The sequence below is a fragment of the Myotis daubentonii genome, chromosome 5, assembly GCF_963259705.1.
Source record: "Myotis daubentonii chromosome 5, mMyoDau2.1, whole genome shotgun sequence".
Lineage (NCBI taxonomy): Eukaryota > Metazoa > Chordata > Mammalia > Chiroptera > Vespertilionidae > Myotis > Myotis daubentonii.
Window position 1 is genome coordinate 76,676,881 of NC_081844.1, and position 25,200 is coordinate 76,702,080.

The 25,200-nt window shown below is 52.8% G+C and overlaps 2 protein-coding genes across 2 annotated transcripts; both read left to right on the forward strand.

The window, feature by feature from the left end:
- Nucleotides 1–1,044: 1,044 nt before the first annotated feature.
- IL13 (interleukin 13) lies at nt 1,045–3,012 on the forward strand. Its single transcript, XM_059695335.1, has 4 exons — nt 1,045–1,210; nt 2,180–2,233; nt 2,435–2,539; nt 2,832–3,012. The coding sequence occupies exons 1-4, from the start codon at nt 1,079–1,081 to the stop codon at nt 2,937–2,939; spliced, it is 399 nt and encodes a 132-aa protein (XP_059551318.1). The 5' UTR covers nt 1,045–1,078; the 3' UTR covers nt 2,940–3,012.
- A 13,485-nt stretch (nt 3,013–16,497) lies between these two features.
- On the forward strand, nt 16,498–24,337 carry IL4 (interleukin 4). The gene is made up of 4 exons (XM_059699535.1): nt 16,498–16,629; nt 16,893–16,943; nt 22,428–22,553; nt 24,227–24,337. The coding sequence occupies exons 1-4, from the start codon at nt 16,498–16,500 to the stop codon at nt 24,335–24,337; spliced, it is 420 nt and encodes a 139-aa protein (XP_059555518.1).
- The last annotated feature ends 863 nt before the right edge of the window (nt 24,338–25,200 follow it).

Below are 25,200 nucleotides of genomic sequence, written 5' to 3' on the forward strand. Positions count from 1 at the left end.
GGGAGGAAGTGGGTGAGAGGGTTTGACATCAGCACACAATAGGCAAATGCTGCCATCTCTGTTGTGGGGGTTTCTGGAGGAGTTCTAGAGAAATGAGGGAAGGGCAGGAAACAGCTACGTGCCAGGGTCCCTGCAGGGGGTGGGTTGTGCCAGGGACCCAGAGCGGGCTTCACTGTGCAGAAGGGAAACAAGGGCCGCAGAGGGCACGGCTTGGTTTCCACAGAGGCTGGTGGGCAGAGGTGGGCAGTCCACTCCCTGACCTGGGACTGTCCGGAGCAGTGAGGCCGCCCAGGCTGGGCAGGGCTCCCAGTGTCCAGGTGGCCTGTGCCCCCGTCAAAGCCACGTGGAAAAGGGAAGGTCCAGAGGGTCTGCCTGGATCCGGGTGGAGACCCAAAATCTGGACTTTTAAAACCCCTCACACAGCCGGGCTGCTGGGAACCAGGAGGCCCTGAGGAGTGGACCTCACTCCGCTCCTGTCCTGTCTGTACTTTGTATCCGAAGCAAGCATCCCTTCGGTAACGCAAAAGACCGCTTCATTGGAAAATAAACCCCCAACTCCCCATATCTGGCGGACTGGGGTCCCAGCACTGTCCGCCGAGCACACGCGGTGGCCCAAAGGGGTCTGAGGGCAGGAGGGGGCAGGCCCTCGGTGGAGGGCAGACCAGGCAGGACCTCTGGCACCCCAGCAGCATGGCTGACCCGGCCCCCCAGGCCCTCTCACCTGCCCCCCGCGTCCTCCTCACCTGCCCCCCAGGCCTTCTCACCTGCCCCTGGAGAAAACCCACCAGATCTTGGAAACTGCCCAGACCCCTGTCATTAGTAAGTCCACAAGAAATCAAATACTTTCCTTTATGCGATGCTGGATTTTCCACAAAGTAAAATCAAGATAAGTAAATTGTGGTTTCTAGATAGTGGCTGACAACACGGGGACCAGGATGTGAGGCGTCACCTTGGGCCTATAAAAGCTGCCACGAGAGACCAAGGCCACAAGCGCTCAGCTCGGGCCAGCCTGCGCGTCTGCTCTGCTCCTGCTCTGCTCTGCTCCTGCTCCTGCTCCTGCTGGTCTGCTCGGGGCTCCATGGCGCTCTGGCTGACCCTGGTCATCGTTCTCACCTGCTTTGGCGGCCTCGCCTCCCCGGGCCCTGTGCGCCCCCTCACGGTCGTCAAAGAGCTCATTGAGGAGCTGGACAACATCACCCAGAAGGTGAGTGCTGGTGCTGGTGCTGGTGCTGGACTCTCGGAACCGGTCATGGTCTGGGCCGTGAAGGCTGGGCCTGGCGCTAAGATGCCCGTGGGTCAGGAAGAAGCCCCACGGGCCAGGGGCCGGGTCCGAGGGAGAGAGAGGGGCCAGGCTGGGGTGCCGCAGAACGGGTGGACCCATGAAGAGATTTGGCAGAGCCCCAGGGACCGCCTGTTCCCCGGCCTGGCCCTGCCTGCCTAGCAAGCGCCTACCCAGCCGTTCCTGATCAGAGCAAAGCAGAGAAGGGCCAGCGCCCCCTCAGAACCACTCTGAACGCAGTCACGGGGCTGTTATTCCGAGCCTCCTCATTGAGCCCATTCTTGTGGAAGGTTCGCGGGCAGGGGCAGGTCCTCTCCGGGTGGTGGCAGCTCACGCTTTCTGAGCGCTGATCATGCGCCAGGCCTGGGGCTGGGGCTCACGTCTCAGCTCATCCCTGTCAGCCACCTCGAGAGGCAGGTCTGATGACCCCGTTTTACTGACTGGGCCTCAGTGCACTTCGTTCACAACAGATTCAACACAGAGGGCCACGCTCTGAACTGCGGCGTCCGCAAGGCCGGGTAGATCCCCACCGCCTCCCTCTGCACCGCCTGGCTGCCTCACCTGCGGGCGGCGGGCCTTCCCTGCCGGCCCCCTCGTGGCCTGCCCGGCGTCTTCTGCCCTCCGTCCTGGCTGTGGCGAGCGCCACACGAGGCAAAAGACAGCTTCATTGGAAAAATAAGCCGTGGCAAGCGTCCCTTAGTGGTTGTGTCATTCAGTTTTTCTCCCTCAAAGGCCCCTGGAGAATGGGTCTCCCCGATGTGCAGAGAAGAAAATGGGTTCAGGAACATTGAGGTGGCCAGGCCTGCCTCAGTGCGACACCGGGGGTGCTTGTGGGACTGATCCCCACTGAGACCTGCCTGGGCCCCGCCAGCACTCGCTTATTGTCCTTTGCTCCCCCAGGCCCCGCTCTGCAATGGCAGCATGGTGTGGAGTGTCAACCTGACATCTGGCTCGGTAAGGACCCCTTGGGCACCAGGACCCCAAGGCCTTCCCGCTCACAGGGCTTGGGGGGCTCTAGGCAAGCTTAAAGAGCTGCTCCCTCCCTCCCTCCCCCCAACCCCACCTCCACCAGACCTCTCAGTAACCCCTGGCCACACACTGAAGGTGTGAGGCTGGGGTTGCCCACAGGCCTGACACCGCCTCCTCCCCCCGCAGTACTGTGCAGCCTTCGAGTCACTGATGAACGTCTCCGACTGCCCCGCCATCCAGAGGACCCAGAGGATGCTGAGCGCTCTGTGCCCTCGCAAGCCCTCAGCCGGGGTGAGGCCCCTGCCCCGCACCCCGCCCTGCACCCCTCCTGCAGCCCTGGGCTCACCGTGGGGGCCCCAGGGGCCCGGCTGAGCATCTGAAGCACCCACCCACCTGGGGGCGGGTCCCCTGTGGCAGCAGGCACGTGGCCCTGGGATGTCTAGGACCTGGAATGAGGGCCCACGTCTGTAAAATGGTCAGGACAGCGGTATCCACCCGTGGGTCTTCTCTGAGGACCCAGCACGCCCAGCCCCGGGGAACCCCTGGTGTTGCCACTAACGCACGGGCCTCTCTCCCACTGCAGCCGGCCTCCAGCCCGCCCGTCCGCGACACCAAGGTGGAAGTGACCCGGCTTGCCAAGGACCTGCTGCAGCAGCTCAGGAAGGGTGTTCGCCAAGGGAAGTTCGAATGAGAGCAACAGCGGGAACCGCTGGCCTCCCTGTTGGCAGAGCTGACCCACCCATTTGAGTTGCAGATTCGTTTTCCTTTCATGTGTCAGATATTTCTTTGGGGAGGTGGGGCGAAGGGGGCGGGAGGGGGTGACATTTCCTTAGCTTCGACCTCAGCCTGTGCTGCCTGCCTTCAGCCCTGCCCGCCCCAGCGGCCCCCTGCCCTGGTGCCTGGGGCTTGGGCCTCCTCCCTCCAGGCCTCCAAGCTCAGTGGAGGGAGGTAAAAACATGGCCCCACGTGACCTCCCCTTCCTTAGGGTGAACTAGCATTAAGTGGGCACTAGCCTTGCCAGCGCGAGGGAGGGGCCTTCCCAGCGGGCGACTGAGGCAGAGCGCAGGCCTCCTTCTTGGCCTTATTTATTCCTGTGTGTTATTTAAACAAGTGTCTGTCTGTGCCGGGGGCGGGGGAGGGACTGCTGCTGCCAGAACTCGGAGCCAAGGAGACTCGGGCTCCAGCACTAATGCAGCGGCGCAGGAGCCCTGGGAACAAGTACTGTGTGCAAACCCTGCTACCTCATGGGCCCGGGGCGGAGGCTCCTGTCTGCAGCCTGCAGCCGGCCCTCAGCCAAAGAGTAATTTATTGTTTTTCCTTGTATTTAAATTTAAGTATTAAAATATGTTATCAGAGTTAATAATATATATAAGAGCAGCCTAGAACACTGCATGTGGTCTGTGTGGACTCGGGGGGAGAGGTCATTCAATAAATATTTCCATTGGCTTTGTCAAGCTGGAAGCCAGAATAAAGGTGGTGACAAGAGACTCACGGTGTTTGCCTTTTATTTTATCTGTGGGAATGCTGGCCTGTGTTCCTAAGACTCTGTGGAGCTCTCCTGGAAACCAGCTAATTGGAGTTGGGGCCTGGGATGGGCGGAGGGGGAGCGAGGGATGAGACCTCGGCAGAAAGAAAGTGAGCAAGCCCCTGGGGGAGGCCTGGCCTGCAGGAAGTGCCCTCACCTCCCCCTGCAGAGAGTGGGAGGGGGTGGGGGGGCCTGGGCCAGGATGTCAGGGTTCAAGGAGGGCGTCTGGAGCAGACGTTGACCTCAGAGTCATCTCATGATCACGGCTCTTGATGAGGAGCCAGCCTGCGTCTCCCACACAACCTCTCTGAGGCTCAGAGAAGAGGAGGTGACTTGTTCAAGGTCACACGAGGATAAATAAAGCCAGGATTTGAACCCAAAACTCAATCCAACTCCACTTAACAACACTTAACAACCCTGCCTCCCTGTCCAAGTGTCATCTGGCCTGAATGCATGGCCTTTGTAATATTTTCATCCATCTGCTTGGGCATCTCCCCTGATGGGGCGCTCACTGCCTACTCTTCAGGGACAGCCCATTCCATTTCCAAACATTTCTCGTCACTAGTGAGTACGCTCGCCGCCTCTTTCTGCTCCTCCCCTGGCCTCGGCCCGTCTGGGAGCAGCGGCCTCCGCGAGCTGGTGTCGTGGTTTCCACGGAGAACCTTTGGGCGGTGCCCAGAGCAGAGGACTGCCCCAGAGGACGGGTGCCTCTGCAGTGGGTGGTGGGTCACTGGAGACCAGTCTTAAACTCTGGCAGGCAGGCGCCCTCCCTGGAGAGCCCAGAGCCCCTGGGAACATCTGCAGTGATGCTCAGAAGTCAGTGGAGGCGGCCGCCCAGGAGCAGGGAGAGCTTCCGCAGGCAGCAGAGGCCACGGCAGGCCGTGTCCTGGGGCGGATGACCACACAGGCTGCGGCGGAGGGCCCCTCGCTTGGCTCCCAGGCAGAGGTGAGGGAAGAGGTCACAACTGACAGGCAGGATGTGAGGGATGTTTGGCCCCGAGAGGGAAGACCTGGGAGCGGGCATGGGAGCTGTGCGTCCCACGGGCTGTCCGCAGCAGGGACTGGCTGGTCTCTGTGGCCCCACTACGTTAGCTGAGGACAGCCTGTGGCCTGCTCTGCACCAGCCTTCTGGGCAGGTGATGACCAAGACACCACATGCACTCAAGGCCGAGCCCCAGCCGGGTGTCTTTAGACGATGGGGGATCTGAGGAAGGCGCTCTACCCTGGAGGGTGGGGACAGGAGGCAGATCTCCGCTATCCCCCTCCATCCAGAGATTGGATATTTATGGAAGATTAATTATAAAATTTAGCATCTATCTGCTGGTAGCATCACTTTTGACCCATGTCCTCTCTGTCCAACCAGGGCATTGGCCTATCTGTCCAAAAGGAAGACGGAAAGTCCGCTGGTGAAAGTCCATGAGAATCTCCCAAACAGAGCCTGGGGCTGAGGCTGGTGCTGGGGAGGGTCCCTCAGGATTCCCCGGGGCTGAATTCTGAGCCCTGCAGTCCCAGGGCCCTGCCGCGGGGTGCACAGCCCCACCGGGCCACCGGGCTTCACCACTAGGGGGCCGCCGAGTGCCACATCCTCAGCCACCCACAGCTCCCGGCCCGCACCTCTGAGCTGTCCCTAGACAGGGCCTGTGGCCGCCAGGCCAGCGCGTGCGGTGAGTCAGAGATGGCGTCCAGGGAGGACGGTGCCTCACAGAGCACAGGACCAAGCCACCTCTGGTGGCAACAGGGAGAGAGGGAAAAAGAGAAGAAAGAGAGTACAAAGGTCTGTGTCAGCCATTGTGGCTGGGAGCACCTGGGTGTTTGCTGGGAGTTTTCTCTACCCCATCCTCTTGCTTATTTTCCTGTAGGAGGCAAGGGCCGCCCTGAGAGAAGGGGGAAGAGACATGGTGCTTGGTGAGTGGGAGGGAGATGCTGATTGTGGGGCCCAGAGAGGGAGCCCCCTGGCACCTCGGGAACCCCAAGCTTAGGAGGTTTCACTGGAAGGGGGGCTGGGGCTCAAGTGAGAAACGAGAAGCAAGTGAGTTTCCGGTGAAGTCGGCACCAAACACCTCTGTTTGCTGCTCAGATGAGAAGTCAGAAACCCTCGAGTCACCTCAGGGGTTCTCCGAGGGTGGCCCCCGAACGGCTCTGGGCCTAGGAGGACAGGGCTGCCTTGTGTCCCTGTGCCCCAGCAGCTGGGAGGCGGGGTTTATCCAGCCCATCAGCTCGTCACTGTTCGTTATGACGAAGCAGGGAAGTGCCTTTTGCTTATGATCTCAATTCAGTTGGTCAGTTTGAGCAAAGTCAAACTTCTTCCTTTTGGCTCCCGGGTGAGGAGGCCCGCCGGGGCCAGGCTGACGGTGCTCCCGGGGCGGGGGTGCCCTGGCGTGGGACACGCTGGCCAGTTGGCCTTTCTGGAGGGCCGAGCCAGTGTCAGAACCGGTGGCTGTATCCACGATCACCCGCCCACACCTAGGCCCACTCCTACCCTGAAAAAGAAAAGTCATAGTCTCATTATCTTCGTTCTTTTCTTGGCTCCACCCAAAAGCAGCAGAGCAAAAGGTTTGCACCAACGAACTTTCCCAGATCAACTGATTTCCCGGCAGCCAGGGAGGGCCCCATGACGAAGCCGGTGAGATCCCAGAAGCCGTTTCTACTTACAACCTCACTTTCTGTTACGCTCTCTCCCTTCCCCTCCGCAGTGCCTCTCTTATGGAAAGTAATTCTCTCAGAGCGTCTCTCAGAGCTGCCCCCAGCCCCGTGCCCTGCCTGGGCAGACCTCCCTGTGGCCACTGTGACACAGACGCCGAAGTTAAACAGCCTCTCTCACCAGGTCCGCTCCCGCGGCACTCAGACACGCCTGTGGCCCCACAGCCCCTCCTGAAACCCACGGGGCGTCCCATGGAGACCAGTGCCCGATGGCCTGCTGACCACGCCAGGCAGAGGGCCCGTGCCCCCTGCCCAGCCTGGGCCTGGCCAGGAGGAGCCACAGTGACACCACATTAGAATAGCAATTTCTCATATATTATCTTTTCTAATCTCTGCTCACATTTCCCATAATGAGCATGCATTCATTTCCCACTGGGAGACAAAGACAAAACTAATTGAGAACAAAAAGAACATGAAACTGATGTCATAAGGGAGCAGATCAAAACTAGGGTGGGGAAGGGGCCAGTAGCACCCCTGGGTGGGCCTGGCTCCGTTCTAGCCCCTCCCCGGGGCCCAGCTGGCTTAGGAGAGGAGCTGGGCGTTTGCAAGGGCCTGGGAGGCAGGAGGCCCAGCTGCCCTCCTCCCAGGGCTGGATCCCCAGGCCCATCAAATCTTGTCCTTGGGGGTCGTCACCCAGCCCTGGCCGACCAGGCTGGGGCAGGAAGACCAGGGGGAGCTGGGCAAGTGGCCGAAATGACATCAGTACCCTGGGGGCACATGGAGAGGTGCTGCAGACTCCTGGACCAGCTTTCCCCTCTCAGGAAGACCTTCCACCTGCTTCTCAAAGAAAAGAGAAGCCAGGGCCCATGACCCACCATGCGCTCGGGGGAGTGGGAGTCCAAGGTCCTCCTGCCTCGGCTCCCTCCTCCCCTGGTCTCCTTGTCCCCTTGTCCCTTGGGAGGGGCCTCCCTGCACCTGTGCTCAGAATCCCATTCCCCCCTGCCTTCTCCAGGGACTTGGGGCAAGGACTTCAGGGTCCAGACAGCCCTGGCTCCCAGTCCCCACTGGGCCCTGACTTGCCTTGTTACATAGGCCAAGTCTCGGCTGCCTCTCCATGGAATGGAGCGCTGACCACTCCTTCAACAGGGATCTACCGAGGCCTTTACCGGGTGCCAGGCACTGTTCTACGCTCTGGTCAACTAAACAAGGTTGCGCCTAGTGGGGACACAGAATCCACAAACAAGAGAACACCGAGCCCTGACCGGTTTGGCTCAGTGGATAGGGTGTCAGCCTGCGGACTGAGGGGTCCTGGGTTCGATGCAGGTCAAGGGCATGTACCTTGGTTGCGGGCACATCCCCGGTGGGGGGGTGTGCAGGAGGCAGCTGATCGATGTTCCTCTCTCATCGATGTTTCTAACTCTCTACCTCTCCCTTCCTCTCTGTAAAAAAATCAATAAAATATATTTTTAAAAAAAGAAAGAGAGAACATGGAGTGTGCAGGTTGGGCGGGGGGGCTCCAAGGGCAGAGAGGCAGGGGGGCTGCCATGCTGTGAGGGGCGGTCAGACAGGTCCTCCAAGTGAAGTCATTCAGAATGGGGCGTGATGACATGAGGGAGGGAGAAGGGCGTTCAGCATAATGTGGGACAAGAACAGGGAGTGAGGACAGCAAATGCCAGAGCCTGGAGGGGGAGGAAATGGAATGCTCCTCCCAGCAGTGTGGCCAGAGCGGAAGGTTCCCAGGCTTTGCTCCAGGTGGGATAATGCACCACCATTTGCTCTCATTTAACAGACGCCCTCGTGTGGAGAACGGACTTGGGACGAGGGCCGGAGCAGGATGCTAGTTGGGAGGCTCCTGCCGAAAACCCAGGTGGGAAATGACGGGGGATGTGGCAGTGGAGGGTGGGGCGTGGTCAGACTCTGGGGATGTGTATATGTGTGTGTTACCTATGAAATATACACTTACATGCATACACCATGTACATAAATGTTATGTTATATGTAAAAGTATAAATAATTGTATATTATATCTAAAAAGTAGTAAATATACATTTAAGTTTTCTTTCTACATCATTTTAAGAAATCTTAAAATGGCCCGCGCCCATCCAAACAGGCAGCCATCCAGGTCTGGAGGCCGTTTGACGGCAGAGGATGGTGCGGGCACCCTGAAGGGCGGTGCCATTCACTGAGCTGGGGAAGCCTGTGCTCAAGTGTGTGCCTTTAAAAACTAACTGCTGATCATGCGTGACCGCCACGCGCAGCCAGCACCCTCCTCCAGGGCATCTGCGCGGACGCTCACACCGCTCCCACTGCGTCCCATCCCGCCCCCACGGCATCGAGACGCTGTCTCAGTGATTCACCAACAAGCTCCTATCACTAAGCCCAGCCTAGGTGCCTCTGCCCTTCCCTTTCCTGACCCTGAGGAACTCCTTGCCCCCGACTGTCCAGGCCGGGGCCCCTCGCAGGCTCCGTGGCTGCCTGCCCCCTCTGCCTCCTTCCTATTCCAGTCGCTGAGGGCTGCAGGCACCCGCGTCCCACGCCCCCTTTGCTCCCTCTCCTCCTCTGTGCAGAGCTGCACGGCTCAGTTCCTGGTCCCCCCACCCCACCCCACCCCATCCCTGCTAAGCTGCCACCACCATTCACAGCAGCCCCAAGCCAGAAACCAGGCACCCTCCGGCCTCTCGCCCTTCCTCACCCCATATCCAGCAGCTCTAAGTGCTGACAGTCAGCATCATGATGGTGATCATGATAGCTGGCATCTTTTAAAGGCTTTCCACGTGCCAGGCACCACACAAAACACTTTATATTTATAACCTTATATCATCTTCCCACACTCCTATTATTTTTTTTCAATCTTCACCCGAGGGTATTTTTTAAATTGACTTTAGAGAGGAAGGGAGAGGGAATCATTGATGTAAGAAACATGGACCAGTTGCCTCCTATATGTGCCGCGACCCAGGATCGAACCCGCAAACTTTTGGTGTACAGACAGCTCTCCAACCAACGGATGTACCAGCCAGGGCCCCCACCTCTTATTCATTAGCCCAGTTTCACAGAGAAGCCTGGACAGGGTGAGTGGCAGAGCTGGGACACAGAACTGCCAGGTCCCGTGGGCTCCAGACACACACGGCCTTCACTTCCACACTCCCTGGCCACAGAGCCCCTCACACCACAGCCCCCCACCCCACCACCCCGCCCCATCCACGCAGACGGATGGGACGGGCAGTGCTCTGATTGGCTCCCCCTCTGCCCTTCCTCAGGTCCTCCAGGGCCTTCCCCGCTGCCCCTCTGCTCCCAGCTGGGCCTACCTACTCATCTCTGCCAACATCACTCCCTTGGAGGGCTCTCACTTGTGTTCACGAATGTGGCCACCAGAGAAGCTGGGAGGGGCTCCTCCGTGTGTTGCCCAGCGCTGCTGACACTGGAGGAAGATGATTTGCAGGGCTGGGGGCTGGGACACACCCATCACCGATCACCGGGTTGGGGGTGGGGGCACAGGAGACTGGGCTGCCCTGCTCCACCTCCATGCCTCTCCCCTTGAATGCTTACAATTCAGTTCCTGACCTTGGAGTGAAAGCCTGCACCCGCATTGTTCTCCCGGAGCTGTGGAAGGCGGGAGGCAGATGCCACATTCCTGTTCCCTGGGGCTGGGGCAGGGAGGTTTACTCCTGAGTTCGGGGAGCTGGCAGAAGCCCAGGCCACAGCTCTGCGGTCCCTTCACTGGGCTTCAGGGGTGCTTCTTGAACTTCAGACCTGCAGTGGCAGCTTCAAGGACAGAAGTCCTTCCTGTGGGTCATTCCTTTAGAGCTGTGGGCCAGCCCGGAGCTGTGCAACCACCCTCCCTCCCCCAACAGTCTACACGCACCTACTTTCCTGCATCAGATGCTTCCTGCCTGCGGAGCCACAGCAGCATCTACCTCCTACAGAGAATCCAGACACGGAAAATGAGGGCTGCAGTGCAGCAGCTAATGGGACTCCCCAGAACAAGGACAGGGCCTCAGAGACTGAAAAGAGGGCACACCCAGGAGGGTCCGTGTGGGGAAGGGGCCACTGGCACAACCTCCACTGGCGCTGCCCGGGCTCGGGCTCGGGCTGGCCTCACACATTAAGTACCACAGTCATTGGACCAACGGGAGATGTGATGCCGACGGTGCTGCCGCTGCTGCCACATCCAGAGCATCCAGAGCGCGTTCTGTGTCCAGGCGCGTCTCTGACGACTCTGACATCACCTTGTTTATTCCTCAGAGACCCCTCGGCCGGTACCGTGTCTCCCTCACTTTACGGAGGAACCTCTTGCTCGCTCCTCACAGGAGTCCCACGAGGAGCTACATTATTCCCATTTCACAGGTGAGGGAACTGAGCCCAGAGAGTTAGTGACCCGCCCATGATCACATGATAGACGAGTGGCCTGTTTGCTAAACTCTAAACCCCAGTGCTCCTAACTGGTACGGCCCAGGGCCTGAAAGGGAAGTGCTGAGGCCACACAGGTGTGTGTGTGTGGGGGGGACACTTGTCATCTGCTCTCACAAAGGGGAAAGGGAAGAGGGTCCTCAATCTGCCCGCCTGGGATGCCGCAGGCCTCCGCCTTCCTGGCCGCTGCCCAGGCAGCCACGGGAGAGCGCTGCCACAGGGGCACTGCAGGGGACGGTTCTGTTCTACTTCCCTTCGAGGGGACCTCTGGTCACTCCCTGTTGTTCTGGAAAGTTAAGCCTTTCCCCCTGGCCTTCTCCAACCAGTGGAAATCCAAAAACAAAGCTGTGTTCTGCTTCCGAGCTACTGGTTCCCATTTCTATTCCTTTTCTGATCCATGTCTGTGCCCGGAGCCCAAGCCCAGGGCTGGCCCTCAGTGAGGTGGGGCGCTCACTAAACCACTGCTGGACACACGATGGCTGTTCTGTGCCTCTCAGGCACCCCCTCAGCAAGGCCCGCTGACCCCGCCTCGCCAGCATCCTCAAGGCTTTGTGGGGTGCACACTGCCTGGACTCCCCTCCAGTGCATCCGCACTCCCAAGTTCCCTCCTGTTTCACCGGAACTTTTCCTCAATAAAGGAGGAGCACCATTTTACTCCACGTAATAGTCCATCTGAGTTGAAGTCCCCGCCTGTTCTGGAAGGAGCTGCCGGCCGCCTCATACACCCACTTGTCTGTGCAGTGACGGATTAACTTCCCCAGCAGAAAAACAAACAATCCCATTGAAAATGGATTTTCCATAGAAGACATGCAGATGGCCAAGAGGTCCATGAAAAGGTGCTCAACATCGCTAATCATCAGAGAAATGCAAATCAAAACCACAGTGAGATAGCACCTCACACCTGCAGAATGGCCATCATTAAAAATCAAGATGACAAATGCCGGAGATGACTTGGAGGAAAGAGAACCCTTGTGCACTGTTGGTGGGATTTCAAATTGGTGCAGCCACCGTGGAAACAGCATGGAGGTTCCCCCCCCCCCCGCAAAAAAATTAAAAATACAACTGCTATCTGATCCCACAATTCCACTTCCATGTTTATCCAATGGAAACAAAAACACTAAGGGTTCCAGGTTCGATTTCGGTCAAGGCCAAGGGCATATGCCCGGGTTGTGGGCTCAGTCCCCAATAGGGGGCATGCAAGAGGCAGCCAATCAATGATTTTCTCTCACCATTAATGTTTCAATCTCTCTCTCCCTCTCCTTTTCTCCCTGAAATATATATATATATATATATATGTGTGTGTGTATTTATATATATATAAATACATATATATATATATGAAGATATCTGCACCCCCCTGTTCACTGCATTATTTACAACTAGGGGCCCGGTGCACGAAATTCGTGCACTGGGTGGGTGGGGGGAATGTCCCTCAGCCCAGCCTGCCCCCTCTCACATACTGGGAGCCCTCAGGCGTTGACCCCCATCACCCTTCAATCGCAGGATCGGCCCCTTGCCCAGGCCTGACGCCTCTGGCCTAGGCGTCCGGCCCGGGCAGCGGGGACCCGCGGCTGCAGCGGCCCTGCAATCGTGGGCTCCGCTTTAGGCCCAGGCAAGGGACCCCTAGCTCCCGGGACTGCCAGCTTTGACTGTGCCCAGCTCCCATCGCTGGCTCCACCCCTACTTCCTGCTATCACTGGCCAGGGCGGCAAAGGCGCCTGATTCTCCGATCATGGCTGGGGGGCAGGGCAAAGGCGGCCCCAGGGCCGCCTTTGCCCTGCCCCCCAGCTCTTAGCTCCCCCCTGGGTTTCCGATCACTGTCAGTGGCAGGGGGCTTCTTCCTGCTTTCCCTTTCGCCTCCCTGCATTGTGCCTACATATGCAAATTAACCGCCATCTTGTTGGCAGTTAACTGCCAATCTTAGTTGGCAGTTAATTTGCATATAGCCCTGATTAGCCAATGAAAAGGGTATCGTCGTATGCCAATTACCATTTTTCTCTTTTATTTGTGTAGATAGCCAAGACATGGAAACAACCTAAGTGACAGATAAATAGATAAAGAAAATGTCACACACACACACACACACACACACACACACACACGACTATGTTATCTTACCTAATAATAGACAAACATGTAAATTGACCGTACATTCGCTATGCTAACCAGCCAATCAAGAGAGCATGCAAATTAACCCAACAAAGATGGCAGTTAATTTGCATACATAGGCTCCAAGTGGTGGAGCGAAGCCAGACGGCTCCGGGGCCGGAGCAGCGAAGCCGGACAGCCCCAGGGCCGGCTCCGGCCAGAGCCCGGCCAGAGCGAAGGCCTGGGTCCCGGGTGCCAGAGGCAAGCCGGTGCCAGCAGCCAAGGGAAGGGAAGGCCTATTGCACGAATCTCTCCGTGCAACAGGCCTCTAGGTCAGTCATAAAAAGGAAGGAAATCCAGCCATTTGTGGCAACATGGATGGACCTGGAGCAGCGGTTCTCAACCTGTGGGGTCGCGACCCCTTTGGCGGTCAAACGACTGACCCTTTCCCAGGGGTCGCCTAAGACCATCCTGCATATCAGATATTTACATTATGATTCATAACAGTAGCAACATTACAGTTATGAAGTAGCAACGAAAATAATTTTATGGCTGGGTCACAACATGAGGAACTGTATTTAAAGGGCCAGAAGGTTGAGAACCACTGCTAGAGGATATGATGCTAAGTAAAATACAGTGGGGCCTTGACTTACAAGTTTAATTCGTTCCGTGATGGAGCGCGTAACTCAAATTACTCGTATGTCAAATCATAAAGTGAACGAGTGAGACACGTGATGCTGGGCTGATGTTGTGGCGTTCACTGTGACGTTCGCTGTGCCAACTAGCGGTGGGGTATCTGAAGCTGGCTCGTAACCCGAATTTTAGCTCGCAACTCAAAGGAAAAAATCGGCCAAGAGAAGGCTCGTATCTCGAAAAACTCATTAGTCGGGACACTAGTAGGTGAAGGCCCCACTGTAAGTCGGAGAAAGGCAAATACCATATGATCTCACTTAGAGGTGGAATCTATAGGTGGAAGGAGGGGCCTTGGATGAAGGTGATCAAAAGGTACAAGCTTTCAGTTATAAGATAAAATACTGGGATGTCACGTGCAACATGACTATTGAGAACACGGCTGGATGGTATATTTGAAAGTGGCTAAGAGAGTAGACCCTAAGACTTCTCATCACAAGAAAAAACACATTTTTTTCTTTTCCTTTTTTTGTTGTATCTATATGAGATGACGGATGTTAACTAAACTTGCGTTAATCATTTCACGATATATATGTCAAGTCATTATGCTGTATACACACTTTAAACTTACACAATGCTGTAATTATATCTCAGTAAAACTGGAAGAAAAAAGAAATGCCTATCTTTTTAAAAGAATGTACCCAAAGAAGTCTGGCCTTTGTCCCCTCTTGGAAGATAACCTCTAAACTCCTGCAATAAAGAATTTGGCTGTGCTTTGTCATCAGTTCCTGAGAGGTAGCCCCTAAATCCTAGGAATTTCTCAAGTGATAGGAGTCTCAGCCATTCAAGATGAGCTCTGATGGTTTATGCCAGTGATGGCGAACCTATGACATGCGTGTCAGAGGTGACACGCGAACTCATTTTTTTGGTTGTTTTTTCTTTGTTAAATGACATTTAAATATATAAAATAAATATCAAAAATATAAATCTTTGTTTTACTATGGTTGCAAATATCAAAAAATTTCTGTATGTGACACGGCACCAGAGTTAAGTTAGGGTTTTTCAAAATGCTGACACGCCGAGCTCAAAAGGTTCACCATCACTGGTTTATGCTAATAAAGCAACTCAAAGTGGGGGGCAGCCACACTATTAAGCTACTGTGATGTCATCAAACCTCCAGGGAAGGGGTGGAGGATGAGGTCAATGAGTGGCGAGTGATGCAATCAATCATGCCTACAGAGTACACCCCAGGAGAACTCTGGGCACGGAAGCTGGTGAGCTGGTGCTGGGGAAGCGACTCCGCGGGAGAAGACAGCGGGAGCTTTGTGTCTGGGATCCTTTCGATCTCACCACCTGATTGTGTCTGATTGGTATCCTTCTGCTCTAATAAATGTATCGCACTTTCCTGAGGTCTGTGGGTCATTCTAGTACATTACTGAGCCTGAGGGCATCATGGGAACTCTGGAATTCGCAGCCAGTGGCCTGCAGTGAGTGTGGACTGAAACCCGCATTCGCAGCTGCTGAGCGAGGGCAGGCTTGCGAGGCTGTGCCCTTCACTGAGACTTGTGGCCCAACCCCACGTAGTTGGTGTCAGAAGCCATTGCCTTGGGTTTGGCAAACGTGTTGCACAGCCCCGAGGGAAGCACCCTAAATGTGGTCCAGGGGCCCTCCTGATACAGGGATCCCTGCCCTCTCCTTCACAGAGAGCAGGGCACCGCAACAAGATCCAAAGGCAGGAACAGCCTCCGCAGGAATCCTTCCGTGTGACCCTCCAGAGGAAAGCCAGTGAGGGAGGAAGGCGGGGAACCCAGATAAGGGGAGGGGAGAGGAGAGGAGAGAACAGGAAAGTTCAGGGAGGAAAAAGCATGGCTTGCCGGGGCACAGCGACCCTGCTGCATCGGTGAACATGGGGTGCTCAGCCCCTCACTGGTCCAGGGGAGCTGCACTAAAGCAGCAGGTAGGTGGTGGGGCATTGACAAGACATTTGATTTGTAAATCAGGAAGGTTTTCCCAATTCACTGAAGACATATGTAAGTTCCATTTAAAGAGCAGTCATTCCTGACCGACCTAACATGCTTAGCGCCTCCTTATTATTAGACTATGCAGCCCTAGCCAGTCTGGCTCAACCGGAAGGGTCCTAGGTTCAATTCCGGTCAAGGGCACATGCCCAGGTTGTGGGCTTAATCCCCAGTAGGGGGTGTGCAGGAGGCAGCCAATTAGTGATTCTCTCTCATTGATGTTTCTATGTCCCTCCCCCTCTTCCTTCCTCTCTGAAATCAATAAAAATATATATTTTTTTAAAAAAATAAAGACTATGCATCTGCTATGACCCAAACTAAGCCCCACCGGGTGTCACCTGTCCTTTACCTAGAGAATGGCATGCCTGAGTGCCACGACAGGAGATAATCTGTGCTTGTCACTTTCCTTCTACCCAGATAAAGAACCCACATCAGCTTTTCCACAAAAGAAAAGTTTCCAAGATGCCACCCATACTTGGAAAAAGCCAGGTTGAAATACCTTTCAAGTCAAACTTTCTTGATATTACTCTGTCTTTCCCCGGGAGCACTGCACTACAACAGATTCGGACACCTGTGGCCTCTTCCTTCAAAGCAAAAGCCAGCAACAACCCCAAGCTGATAAGATTAATCTAAAGAGCAAATTATGGTGTAATTTCCTATGCTGATACTTTGTAGTTAATTTTAAAAAAAGGTTTCATTTTCCTATTGGTCTGATTTCACAGGAACATGTTACCTGTTTCTGTGAGGCATATTTTTCTCCTGGAAGAGAGGCGCTGATTGGCCCCAACCTGGTGTAATGAAAATTTCCAATGTAAACTCATTTTCCCTCCGTTTCAGCAATTTTAAATCTATATATAGAGATATCATTGTCAGAATTGCATTGTTAGCTTCTCCTGGTAAACTAATTGCCTCACACTGTCATTGCAAATAGAGATCGATTAATGGGTCTCACGTCCCAACTGATTCCAGCTCTGATCTGCTTACTAGCATGTACCAGCAACTTCACCCACGGACGCAAGTACACCACCTTACAAGAGACCATCAAAATGCTGAATGTCCTCACAGCGAAAAAGGTGAGTGAGCTATCTGCCACCATCTCTCCCGATGTGTGGTGATGCTGTGTGTATTTCTTAGACTATGAGAAGAACATAACAGCTTCTAGACAAGTCAGTAGTTGGTTGATGGGGATGGGAGACTTCTCCCCGGCACTTTTTTTGTTCCCTGCGGGACTGTCGGAAGTTTTCTCAGTTTGAGGGAGTGGGAGCTGCTTGGCAAGGATCACTGCTTAGTTGGAGGTAACTGTATCTCTTGCTCTCTTGTTCCTGGCCGGGCCAAGGATCCACGGTGCATGGAGCTGACCGTATCAGACGTCTTGGCTGCCCCAAAGGTAAGAACTGTCTGGGGTGGTCTGCTTGGCAGGCGGGTGACTTGGGACAGGAGAGTCATCTATAAGTGTTTGAGCAAGAAATGTATTTCTTAACAGAAAGCGAACAGGCCCAAATTAACTCTAAGGTGTTAAATGTTTTCAAAGAATAAGAATTCTGATCTTTACTCTCAAAACATGTTTTGGAGTTTCTGGTGACATCTGATTTGGAGGATGTCTAATAGAGAGCTTGCATTGTGTCAGCCTAATGGAGATGCTGGTCAAGGAAGTGCTCTTCAGGATTCACCCAGCCCCGGCCTAGGACCTGGGACAGAGGAGGTCCTCGTTAAATGCTTATTGAAGGAGAGAATTTTCTGGCCCAAACATTTCCGAAAAAACAAATACGCTCACAAAAACAGATATTGAGATTACAGGTTGAGGGAGCTTTCATTTTGTCTAAGAGACTTCCTATGGCAACAGAGAAGGTATTGCCAGAGCCTCGTCTTCCGCCGCCTGGTCACCTCGCAGCCCACCGGCTCCGGGGTGCTGTCCAGGGAGCCTCGGCTTGCTCTGTCCTGCCAGCTCCCCTCCGGCCTGGCCCGGAGCCCTCCTGCCAGCTGAGGTCCAACTCATCCCTGCTTCTGGCTGCTTGGGCATCTCGCCTTTCCACCTCCTGTGCGCCTCACCCCCGCCCCTCCATCTGCAGTGGGAGGAGATAGATTTGACAGCTGATAGTGCATGTTCTCTGACAAACACATGACTACAGACATATCAATAGCTTTGTGCACATCAGTTCCTGTTTTCATGGAAACACACGACTGAGAATGAAAAACCCAAAGCTTCGATTTGCCAGTGGTCTCCTAACCACCTGCTTTCCACGTGTGCTGGGGGTGCCTGGCCAGGAGTGAAGCCCCGCGGGCTGGGCAGGACCAGGTCCCAGCACCGAGGCCGTGAACAGGCCCGTCCTACTTCATGAGAAAAACTACTCTTTGGGCTTTATCTGGATACCTCATTTCATTAAAGATTATTCCAGGGATCTGATATACAGTAATATATAATATCATAATAGAATTATACATAACATTATATAAAATAAGTGTATAGTATGTAAGTATAAATATTATATAATTTGGTCCTTCAGAATCTCATTATGTATCAGACTCTATTGGTAGGATGGAAGGATTTGGAGATTTTATACCTATAAGATTATATACAGGGTGGGCAAAAGTAGGCTTACATTTGTGAGTACATGAAACACATGGTTTATTCTTGTATTATTATTTATTCTTGTATTATTTTCCATATAAACAACTGTATACCTACTTTTGCCTCACCCTGTATGTTAATGTGATATATTTATATATATATGTGTGTATATATATATATATATATATATATATATATTAGCCAAGAATCCACAGGTTGTGCTCTGGGCTCCCCGGAGAGCAGCTACATTGCCGAGAGCGCTCTACCAAAGCCAAGGGCAGGCCCTGAAGGAAGTGCAGAGAGTCTGAAAGTGTGGTTTTAGCCCTGGTTCTGCTATTAACTAGTTGTACGGCCTTTGGCAAGTCTCCACACCTCTCTGTGCCTCAGTTTCCAGATCTGAAGAAATGCTTTTGGCTAGAATGCAACTATTGAGTTAGTGGAAAGTGATATTGTAAGATGCTTCAACTGTTGATGAAAGACAAAAACTGGTTGTAGAGAAGCAACAATTCTAAGAGGGAGGGGCCGTGGTTGGAAATGATCAAACCTTCCAAGTCCGGGGGACCCCTCTCTGGCCTGTCTCTAGAAGACCCAGCCACCCCTCAGCCCACTGAGGTGCAGGCCTGGCCACGCTGCTCTCCTCCCATCCTGGGCCCTCTCTGCACTTGGTTCTAACATACCTCCCTCACCGCACAGGCAGACATCTCCTTCACCCCACCCTACCGCAAACGCCTTCCCCGACCTGCTTCTGTCCTTCCTGATTAACAACCTCATTTTCCTTTCTTTTCTTTTATTCAAGACTCAGTGCTCACTTATCTAGGAGGATATTTCAGAACAAGGAAAGGTGGTTCTTTTCAAAACACACAGAGGCGATATGTGGAAGGGAAAGTTACATCCTTGTGTTCCTGAAAAGGAATGCCTTTCCGAGATCGTGTATTAGTTTTATTTCTTTTGGGAATCAAAAATTCCTGCATCTCCCTGTTGGATAATATCCTGGTCTGGGCAGTTGCTGGCAAGAATGTGCTGATCTAAGTCCTGGGCTTCACAGGCAATGCCTGCCCAGGCGTCCATGAAGTCAAGGTGGTCTGAGGAAGAGCAAAGTGCAAAGCAAGCAAGCTGCTGGTCTAGGAAGGATTTCTTGGGTGGACCCTTGAAGGTATTTCCTACCAAAGAGAGCTCAAGTTCATAATTTATAGAAAGCTCTATGTCAACCCCCAATTTATTTTGGGGGGTGGGGGAAGTGAAGGATTTTCTTATACACAGCACTGGCTCGCCAAATCTGGGCAGAAGTGTAGATAACGGATATGACACAAATGGGACTGAATTTTTACAGGCCTGGACGAAGCTAGTGAAGAGCCAAGTTAGAGCTCTATAGGAGTCCCTGCCACAGAAATCTCTTAGGAGGTGCCTGGCCGGTGAGGGAGCTCCCTGGCCTGCGCCTGGGCCTCCCCTTTGAGTCCCTTTCCCTGTGCAGTTCTGAGCTGCGAGGTCCGCCAGGCTGTGAAGTATGCCCGAGCTGGGCTGCGCACATGCGGGCAGCGAAAGCTGGACACGCAGCTGAAAGCAGTCAGCATGGGCTGGCTTCCTGTTGCTGCGATACCAATGGAACTAAAACTCTAGCCCTTTGTTTAAAAGGCCTTAAGAATTAGGTTGTTTTGACCTTTTTCCACTTGAGTCAAACTCTTTTCAATTCCTATTTTACCCTAATGGCCTTCAGGATGTCCTCTGACAAGTATCGTGCAGTGGTTCTCAACCTTCCTGATGCCGCGACCCTTTAATACAGTTCCTCATGTTGTGGTGACCCCCAATTTCATTGTTACAAATTGAACATAATTAAAGCATAGTGATTAATCACAAAAGCAATATGTAATTATATATGTGTTTTCCGATGGTCTTAGGCGACCCCTGTGAAAGGGTCGTTCGACCCCCAAAGGGCTGGCAACCCACAGGTTGAAAACCGCTGCGTTATAGAGGTTTCCCTGTATTATACGGCCGTCCATGCAGTACTGAGAGGCAGCCCATTCTCTAGGCTCCAAGCCAGCGTTTCTCCAAAGTCTCATTAGGTTTTGATGGAAAAATAAGCCAAGGGGCTCTTCTCCTCTTGGCCCCCTTGAACCTCACTGTTCTCTCTACAGCCACACTGGGTCTGCCTCATCTGCGTCCACAGGTGGTATGTCTTCCCCAGGCCTCACTGCCCAGAGGCAGGGTGCTGTATGGGAGATTATTGGCTCCCTGAGCCCAAAGATACCAGTGCTGCTCTTAAATTTCCAACTGGAATCAGGGCCCAGGACTCTCACCAGCTCATCAAGTGGGTGCCCTTCCAAGGGTGTGCCCGTTCCCACCCGCCCCCCGCCCCCCCCCACCCCCGCCCAGAGGGGGAGGTTCCAGGAAGCTTCTGTAGTTTGGAATTCTGGTGTTTCTAGAATTTTGCCTAGATAATAAGAGATGAACACAGGTATCTACACAGATGACTCACTGCTGCGTTTATTTACAAAAGCAAAAAAAAACTGCAATAATCGGGGATTGATCAATTAGGGTACAAATATGCTATGAGTTCCTACAGAGCTCTCAATCCCATGTTCCAGATACTTTTGAATAACTGAAGAATACACTTGTACTATATGTTAAGTGTAAAAAGGTTACAAAGCAGTACCAATAGTTGGTCCCTATTTTGAAAAAAAGTATTTTTAAAAACCTGGGAAGATATTTACCAAAATAATAACAGTAGTTATCTCTGGCTGGTAAGATAATGAGTGAATTCATTTTTGTTGCATATATACTATTTTTATAGTAAACTTACATGACCGTGATAACTGTAAGAACGTACAAAGCTGCCTGGACAGTGCTTCTCATGTAAATCTCCTCTGGAGCTACTGTAATGCACATTTGTGGTTCAGGGGGTCTGGGTGGGGACTGGGATTCTGCATTTCCAACAAGCTCACGGGTGATGCCTTGTGCTGCTGCCCCACGGGCCACGTGCTGAGTGGGAAGGGCCTGGAGCGTGTCCTGAGAGAGGCCAGGAGAGCTTCATCTGCTCTGGATCGGACTCGAGCTAAGACCACTCTCCAGACCCTGTGACTTCGCTTTTTAGGGGAAATGAGAGCACACACCAGGCCTGCTTCAGACGGATACACAGCTCCTCTCCCAGGTTCCCAGCAAGAGCTGTTTCCCTGCTTGTACGTTCCCTCCTCTAAGGCCCAAACGTCCCCAGGAAGAGACATGTGGCCAGAGCCCCGTCAGAGCTGCCAGCATTCCAAGGAGGTTCTGACCATGTACATGCAAGGTCAAAATCTCCTGACTGCTGCCCCGTCCAAGGCCCAGCTCAATGGCACCCTCTCTCAGATGCTTCCTGATCTCCCAAGGCCAGACTCCTGGGGCACCTCACCAGGATCCTGGCACTCACCTAGCTGTGGGGAAATGTCTCATCTCCTCACTTGGACCCGAGTTTATACGCACACTGCTGTCTCCCATGGGGACAGCTAAATGGAGGGTGCGGCCCACAGCACTGTTCAGGCAAAGGATGGGCATCCCGTATTCAGCACATATGTAGGACTTCCAGGGAGACCTGGGCTTTGAAAGCCCACAGGAATGACTGTGAGCTCACGTAGGCACCTTCCACAGAAAGAAACGGACTTGAGCTCCAGACAGATGGATCTGCATTCAAATCCCCACTGTGTCCTCTCCTTAGCTGAGTGACTTTATTAGGCACCCTTTCAGCAAAACCCTCTAAGCCAGCGGTTCTCAACCTTCCTAATGCCGCGACCCTTTCATACAGTTCCTCATGTTGTGGTGACCCCCAACCATAAAATTATTTTCGTTGCTACTTCATAACTGTAATTTTGTTATGAATCATAATGTAAATATCTGATGTGCAGGATGTATTTTCATTGTTACAAATTGAACATAATTAAAGTATAGTGATTGATCACAAAAACAATATGTAATTATATATGTGTTTTCCAATGGTCTTAGGTGACCCCTGTGAAAGGGTCGTTTGACCCCCAAAGGGGTCGCGACCCACAGGTTGAGAACCGCTGCTCTCAGAGAAAGGAAATGGGGAGCGTCTGAGGAAAAAGCTGCTGAATTTGCAGATAACTGGGAGGGGGAGAAGTTGTTTGCAGAGGTTTATGGCTGTGGCGAGCAGCCTTCATTACCATGGCAAGAATCCTTGAATACCTGGGCCCATGTCTGAGCTAACCTGCCTTCATCACTTGTCTTCCTGGAAACCGGAAACCAGAAGGAAAAACCTCTCTGCCATGTTCAGAACAGAGCTAGTGTACGACTATCTGGTACTTCTCTTTCTAGAACACAACTGAGAAGGAAACCTTGTGCAGGGCCGCGACGGTGCTTCGGCAGGTCTACAGGCACCACAAGTGCTTGACCAAAATATTGAGCGGACTTGACAGGAACCTCAGCAGCATGGCCAGCAAGGTAAGCTGCCTCATGCCAACAGCATGGCTCCCGGCGGAAGCACCTTCACATCTCAATGCTCCTCCTGTGAGTGGTAGCCCCGTTAATCAGCCCATCCATTCATTCAAGCAGTATTTGCTGAGGCTCTATGTGTGCCAGGTGCTGTTCTAGGCACTGGGGATACAGCAGTAGGGAGAAGGCAGAGTCGCTGCCCTCAGAATGTTCCAGTGGGGGAGACAGAAAAGCAAACTAACGTGCCCACGATGTCCGGCAGGGAAGTGTGCAAAGAACATAGGGGTTAGGAGGAAGGGGCTGATTAGGAGTTGGTGACATCATCTGAGAAGAACTTAAATTATGTGAGGGAGCAGGCCTCATAACTGGAGAAAGAACATTCCTGGCAGGGGGACAGTTGTGCAAAGGCCCTCAGGCAGAAATCAGCTTCATGTGTTCAAAGAGCGGTAGGAGGGCCAGGGTGGCTGGACCAGAGTGAGCAGGGGGATTTTAGCAGGAGGTCAGATCACACTGGGCCTTTGGACTCTGCCCCAAGTATGGTGGGAAATACCCACCCGGCTTTTAGCAGGACAGAGACTACGATCTGATTTTTGTGACTTAAAAAGATTACTCTGGCTACTGTGTGGTAGACTGAATAGAGAGTGAGCAAGTGTGTCAGGTCACTAGAAGGTCAAGTAAGATGAAGACAGAGATGGCCATCGGATTTGGCATGACAGGGGCATCGGCAAAGCTGATATAAATGGAGATGTGGTAATGAAAGGCTGACTGAAGTGGGATCCATAGAAAATGGGCAGGGAGGAGTGAGAAGGAAGAGGCAATGAGCACAGAAAAGTCTTCTGAGGTGTTTGCTATAGGTTGCAGAGAAATGGACCAACAGCTGAAGGGCAGGTGTGGAGTGAGGGAAGTTCTCTGAAGGTGGGCTATATACTCAGCATGTGAATGTACCAACGGGCATAGTCCAGCGAGAGGGGAGAACCAACAGTGCAGGAAGGAGGGAGAGCGGAGGGTGGACGTTATCTGATGTCAAGTAGAGGAACTGGGCCGTTCACCCCTCCCTGGGCCGGTTACCTTATCTATTAGATAAGGTGACGGAATAGGGAGCTGACATTACACTCAATTCTCTTTTAATCCTCTTAATCATCTTATAAAATCCGCACTGTTTTTCCCATTTTACAAAAGAGGAAACTGAAGCGTTCTATAAATGAAATGTTTGTCCTAAGCAATATAATAAATAGTAAACTGGTAGAGCTGAGACCCAAACTGAAGCAGTGGCCTGGTGGCAAGCACCTGGAATCCTTCCCACCTGGCATGCTGCACGCTGTGTTGTTGCTATTTAATGGGCAGGAGGGCAAATGGACTGAACCTCTCTCAGAAGCCCAGGCGCCCCACAGAAGACCCAGGTCAGCAGTGGACAGGTCTCAGCCTCTACCTTCATGTTAGGCCCCTGAGCAGTGTGTGACACACGTCTCCAGACACTGTGGCACCCTGAAGGCAGATACTGGAAATAGGCAAGCCCTGCTGTCCTCGTGGTGGAGTCAGACTGCCCTTCAATCTAGACTGGAGGCCTGGTTCGATCATTGCTCCGGTGCTAAGTGCCAGAGTGGGCTTGACTGGAGCAGACAGGCCGGACAGCAAGACTCGAGTATTTAGCAATGCAAGCTAATGAAATGTTTCTTTTGTAGACCTCCTGTCCTGTGAACGAAGCCAAGAAGAGGACACTGAAAGACTTCTTGGAAAGGTTAAAGACCATCATGCAAGAGAAATACTCAAAGAGTGGAAGCTGGATATTTTAATTTATGAGTTTTTAATAACCTTATTTTAAAAATATTTATATATTTATAACTCATCATAAAATAAAATATATGTAGACTCTGACAGCATGGTTTCACTTTACTCGCAATGGCACCTTACTTGACAACTTTTGGGGAAACCAATTTAATTTGCTGAGAAGCTAGTATGGAAGTAAAAAAGGAAAGACTGCTTTCCTCTCTCTAGCTGCGGACATAATGCACAAAATGACTAAAGAACACAAGTCCACTTAAGACATAGATGATGAGAGCGAGCTGCAGAGTGGGCCCATGAGTCCTGCTGACAACAATTCTGAATGGAGAAGGTGTCCCCTGGGTGCTTAGAACATGCTTCTCTCATTGGCACAGGGCTGTTACATTGAGACTATAGGGCAGTGATGGCAAACCTATGACACGCGTGTCAGAGGTGACACGTGAACTCATTTTTTTGGTTGGTTTTTCTTTGTTAAATGGCATTTAAATATATAAAATAAATATCAAAAATATAAATCTTTGTTTTACTATGGTTGCAAATATAAAAAAATTTCTATATGTGACACGGCACCAGAGTTAAGTTAGGGTTTTCCAAAATGCTGACACGCCGAGCTCAAAAGGTTCGCCATCACTGCTATAGGGGAAAGTAATTCTATCACACTACATGACTTTGCAGTGAATCATGTTTAAAGCTCTAATAGTGTAAATTATCTTGATTCTCAAGTCTTAGAATCAACAAAGCACAGGAGAATTATGGTTACAGAACAGACTGCAAATGCTACCAACCTGGCACTCTAAAAGGTATAGCTGAATATGGTTGAGAGGTAAAAGAGGAGGGAAAGAATGAGAGGGAAACCTAATATCCCTAGCCCACT

Excerpts from the sequence above, each read along its gene's own strand:
- IL13 (XM_059695335.1), top strand. The coding sequence starts at position 1,079 with ATGGCGCTCTGGCTGACCCTGGTCATCGTTCTCACCTGCTTTGGCGGC. Across the intron at positions 1,211-2,179 it reads ACATCACCCAGAAGGTGAGT|GCCCCGCTCTGCAATGGCAG; the intron begins GCTGGTGCTGGT and ends TTGCTCCCCCAG. Across the intron at positions 2,540-2,831 it reads CTCGCAAGCCCTCAGCCGGG|CCGGCCTCCAGCCCGCCCGT; the intron begins GTGAGGCCCCTG and ends CTCCCACTGCAG.
- IL4 (XM_059699535.1), top strand. The coding sequence starts at position 16,498 with ATGGGTCTCACGTCCCAACTGATTCCAGCTCTGATCTGCTTACTAGCA. Across the intron at positions 16,630-16,892 it reads ATGTCCTCACAGCGAAAAAG|GATCCACGGTGCATGGAGCT; the intron begins GTGAGTGAGCTA and ends GGCCGGGCCAAG. Across the intron at positions 16,944-22,427 it reads ACGTCTTGGCTGCCCCAAAG|AACACAACTGAGAAGGAAAC; the intron begins GTAAGAACTGTC and ends TTCTCTTTCTAG.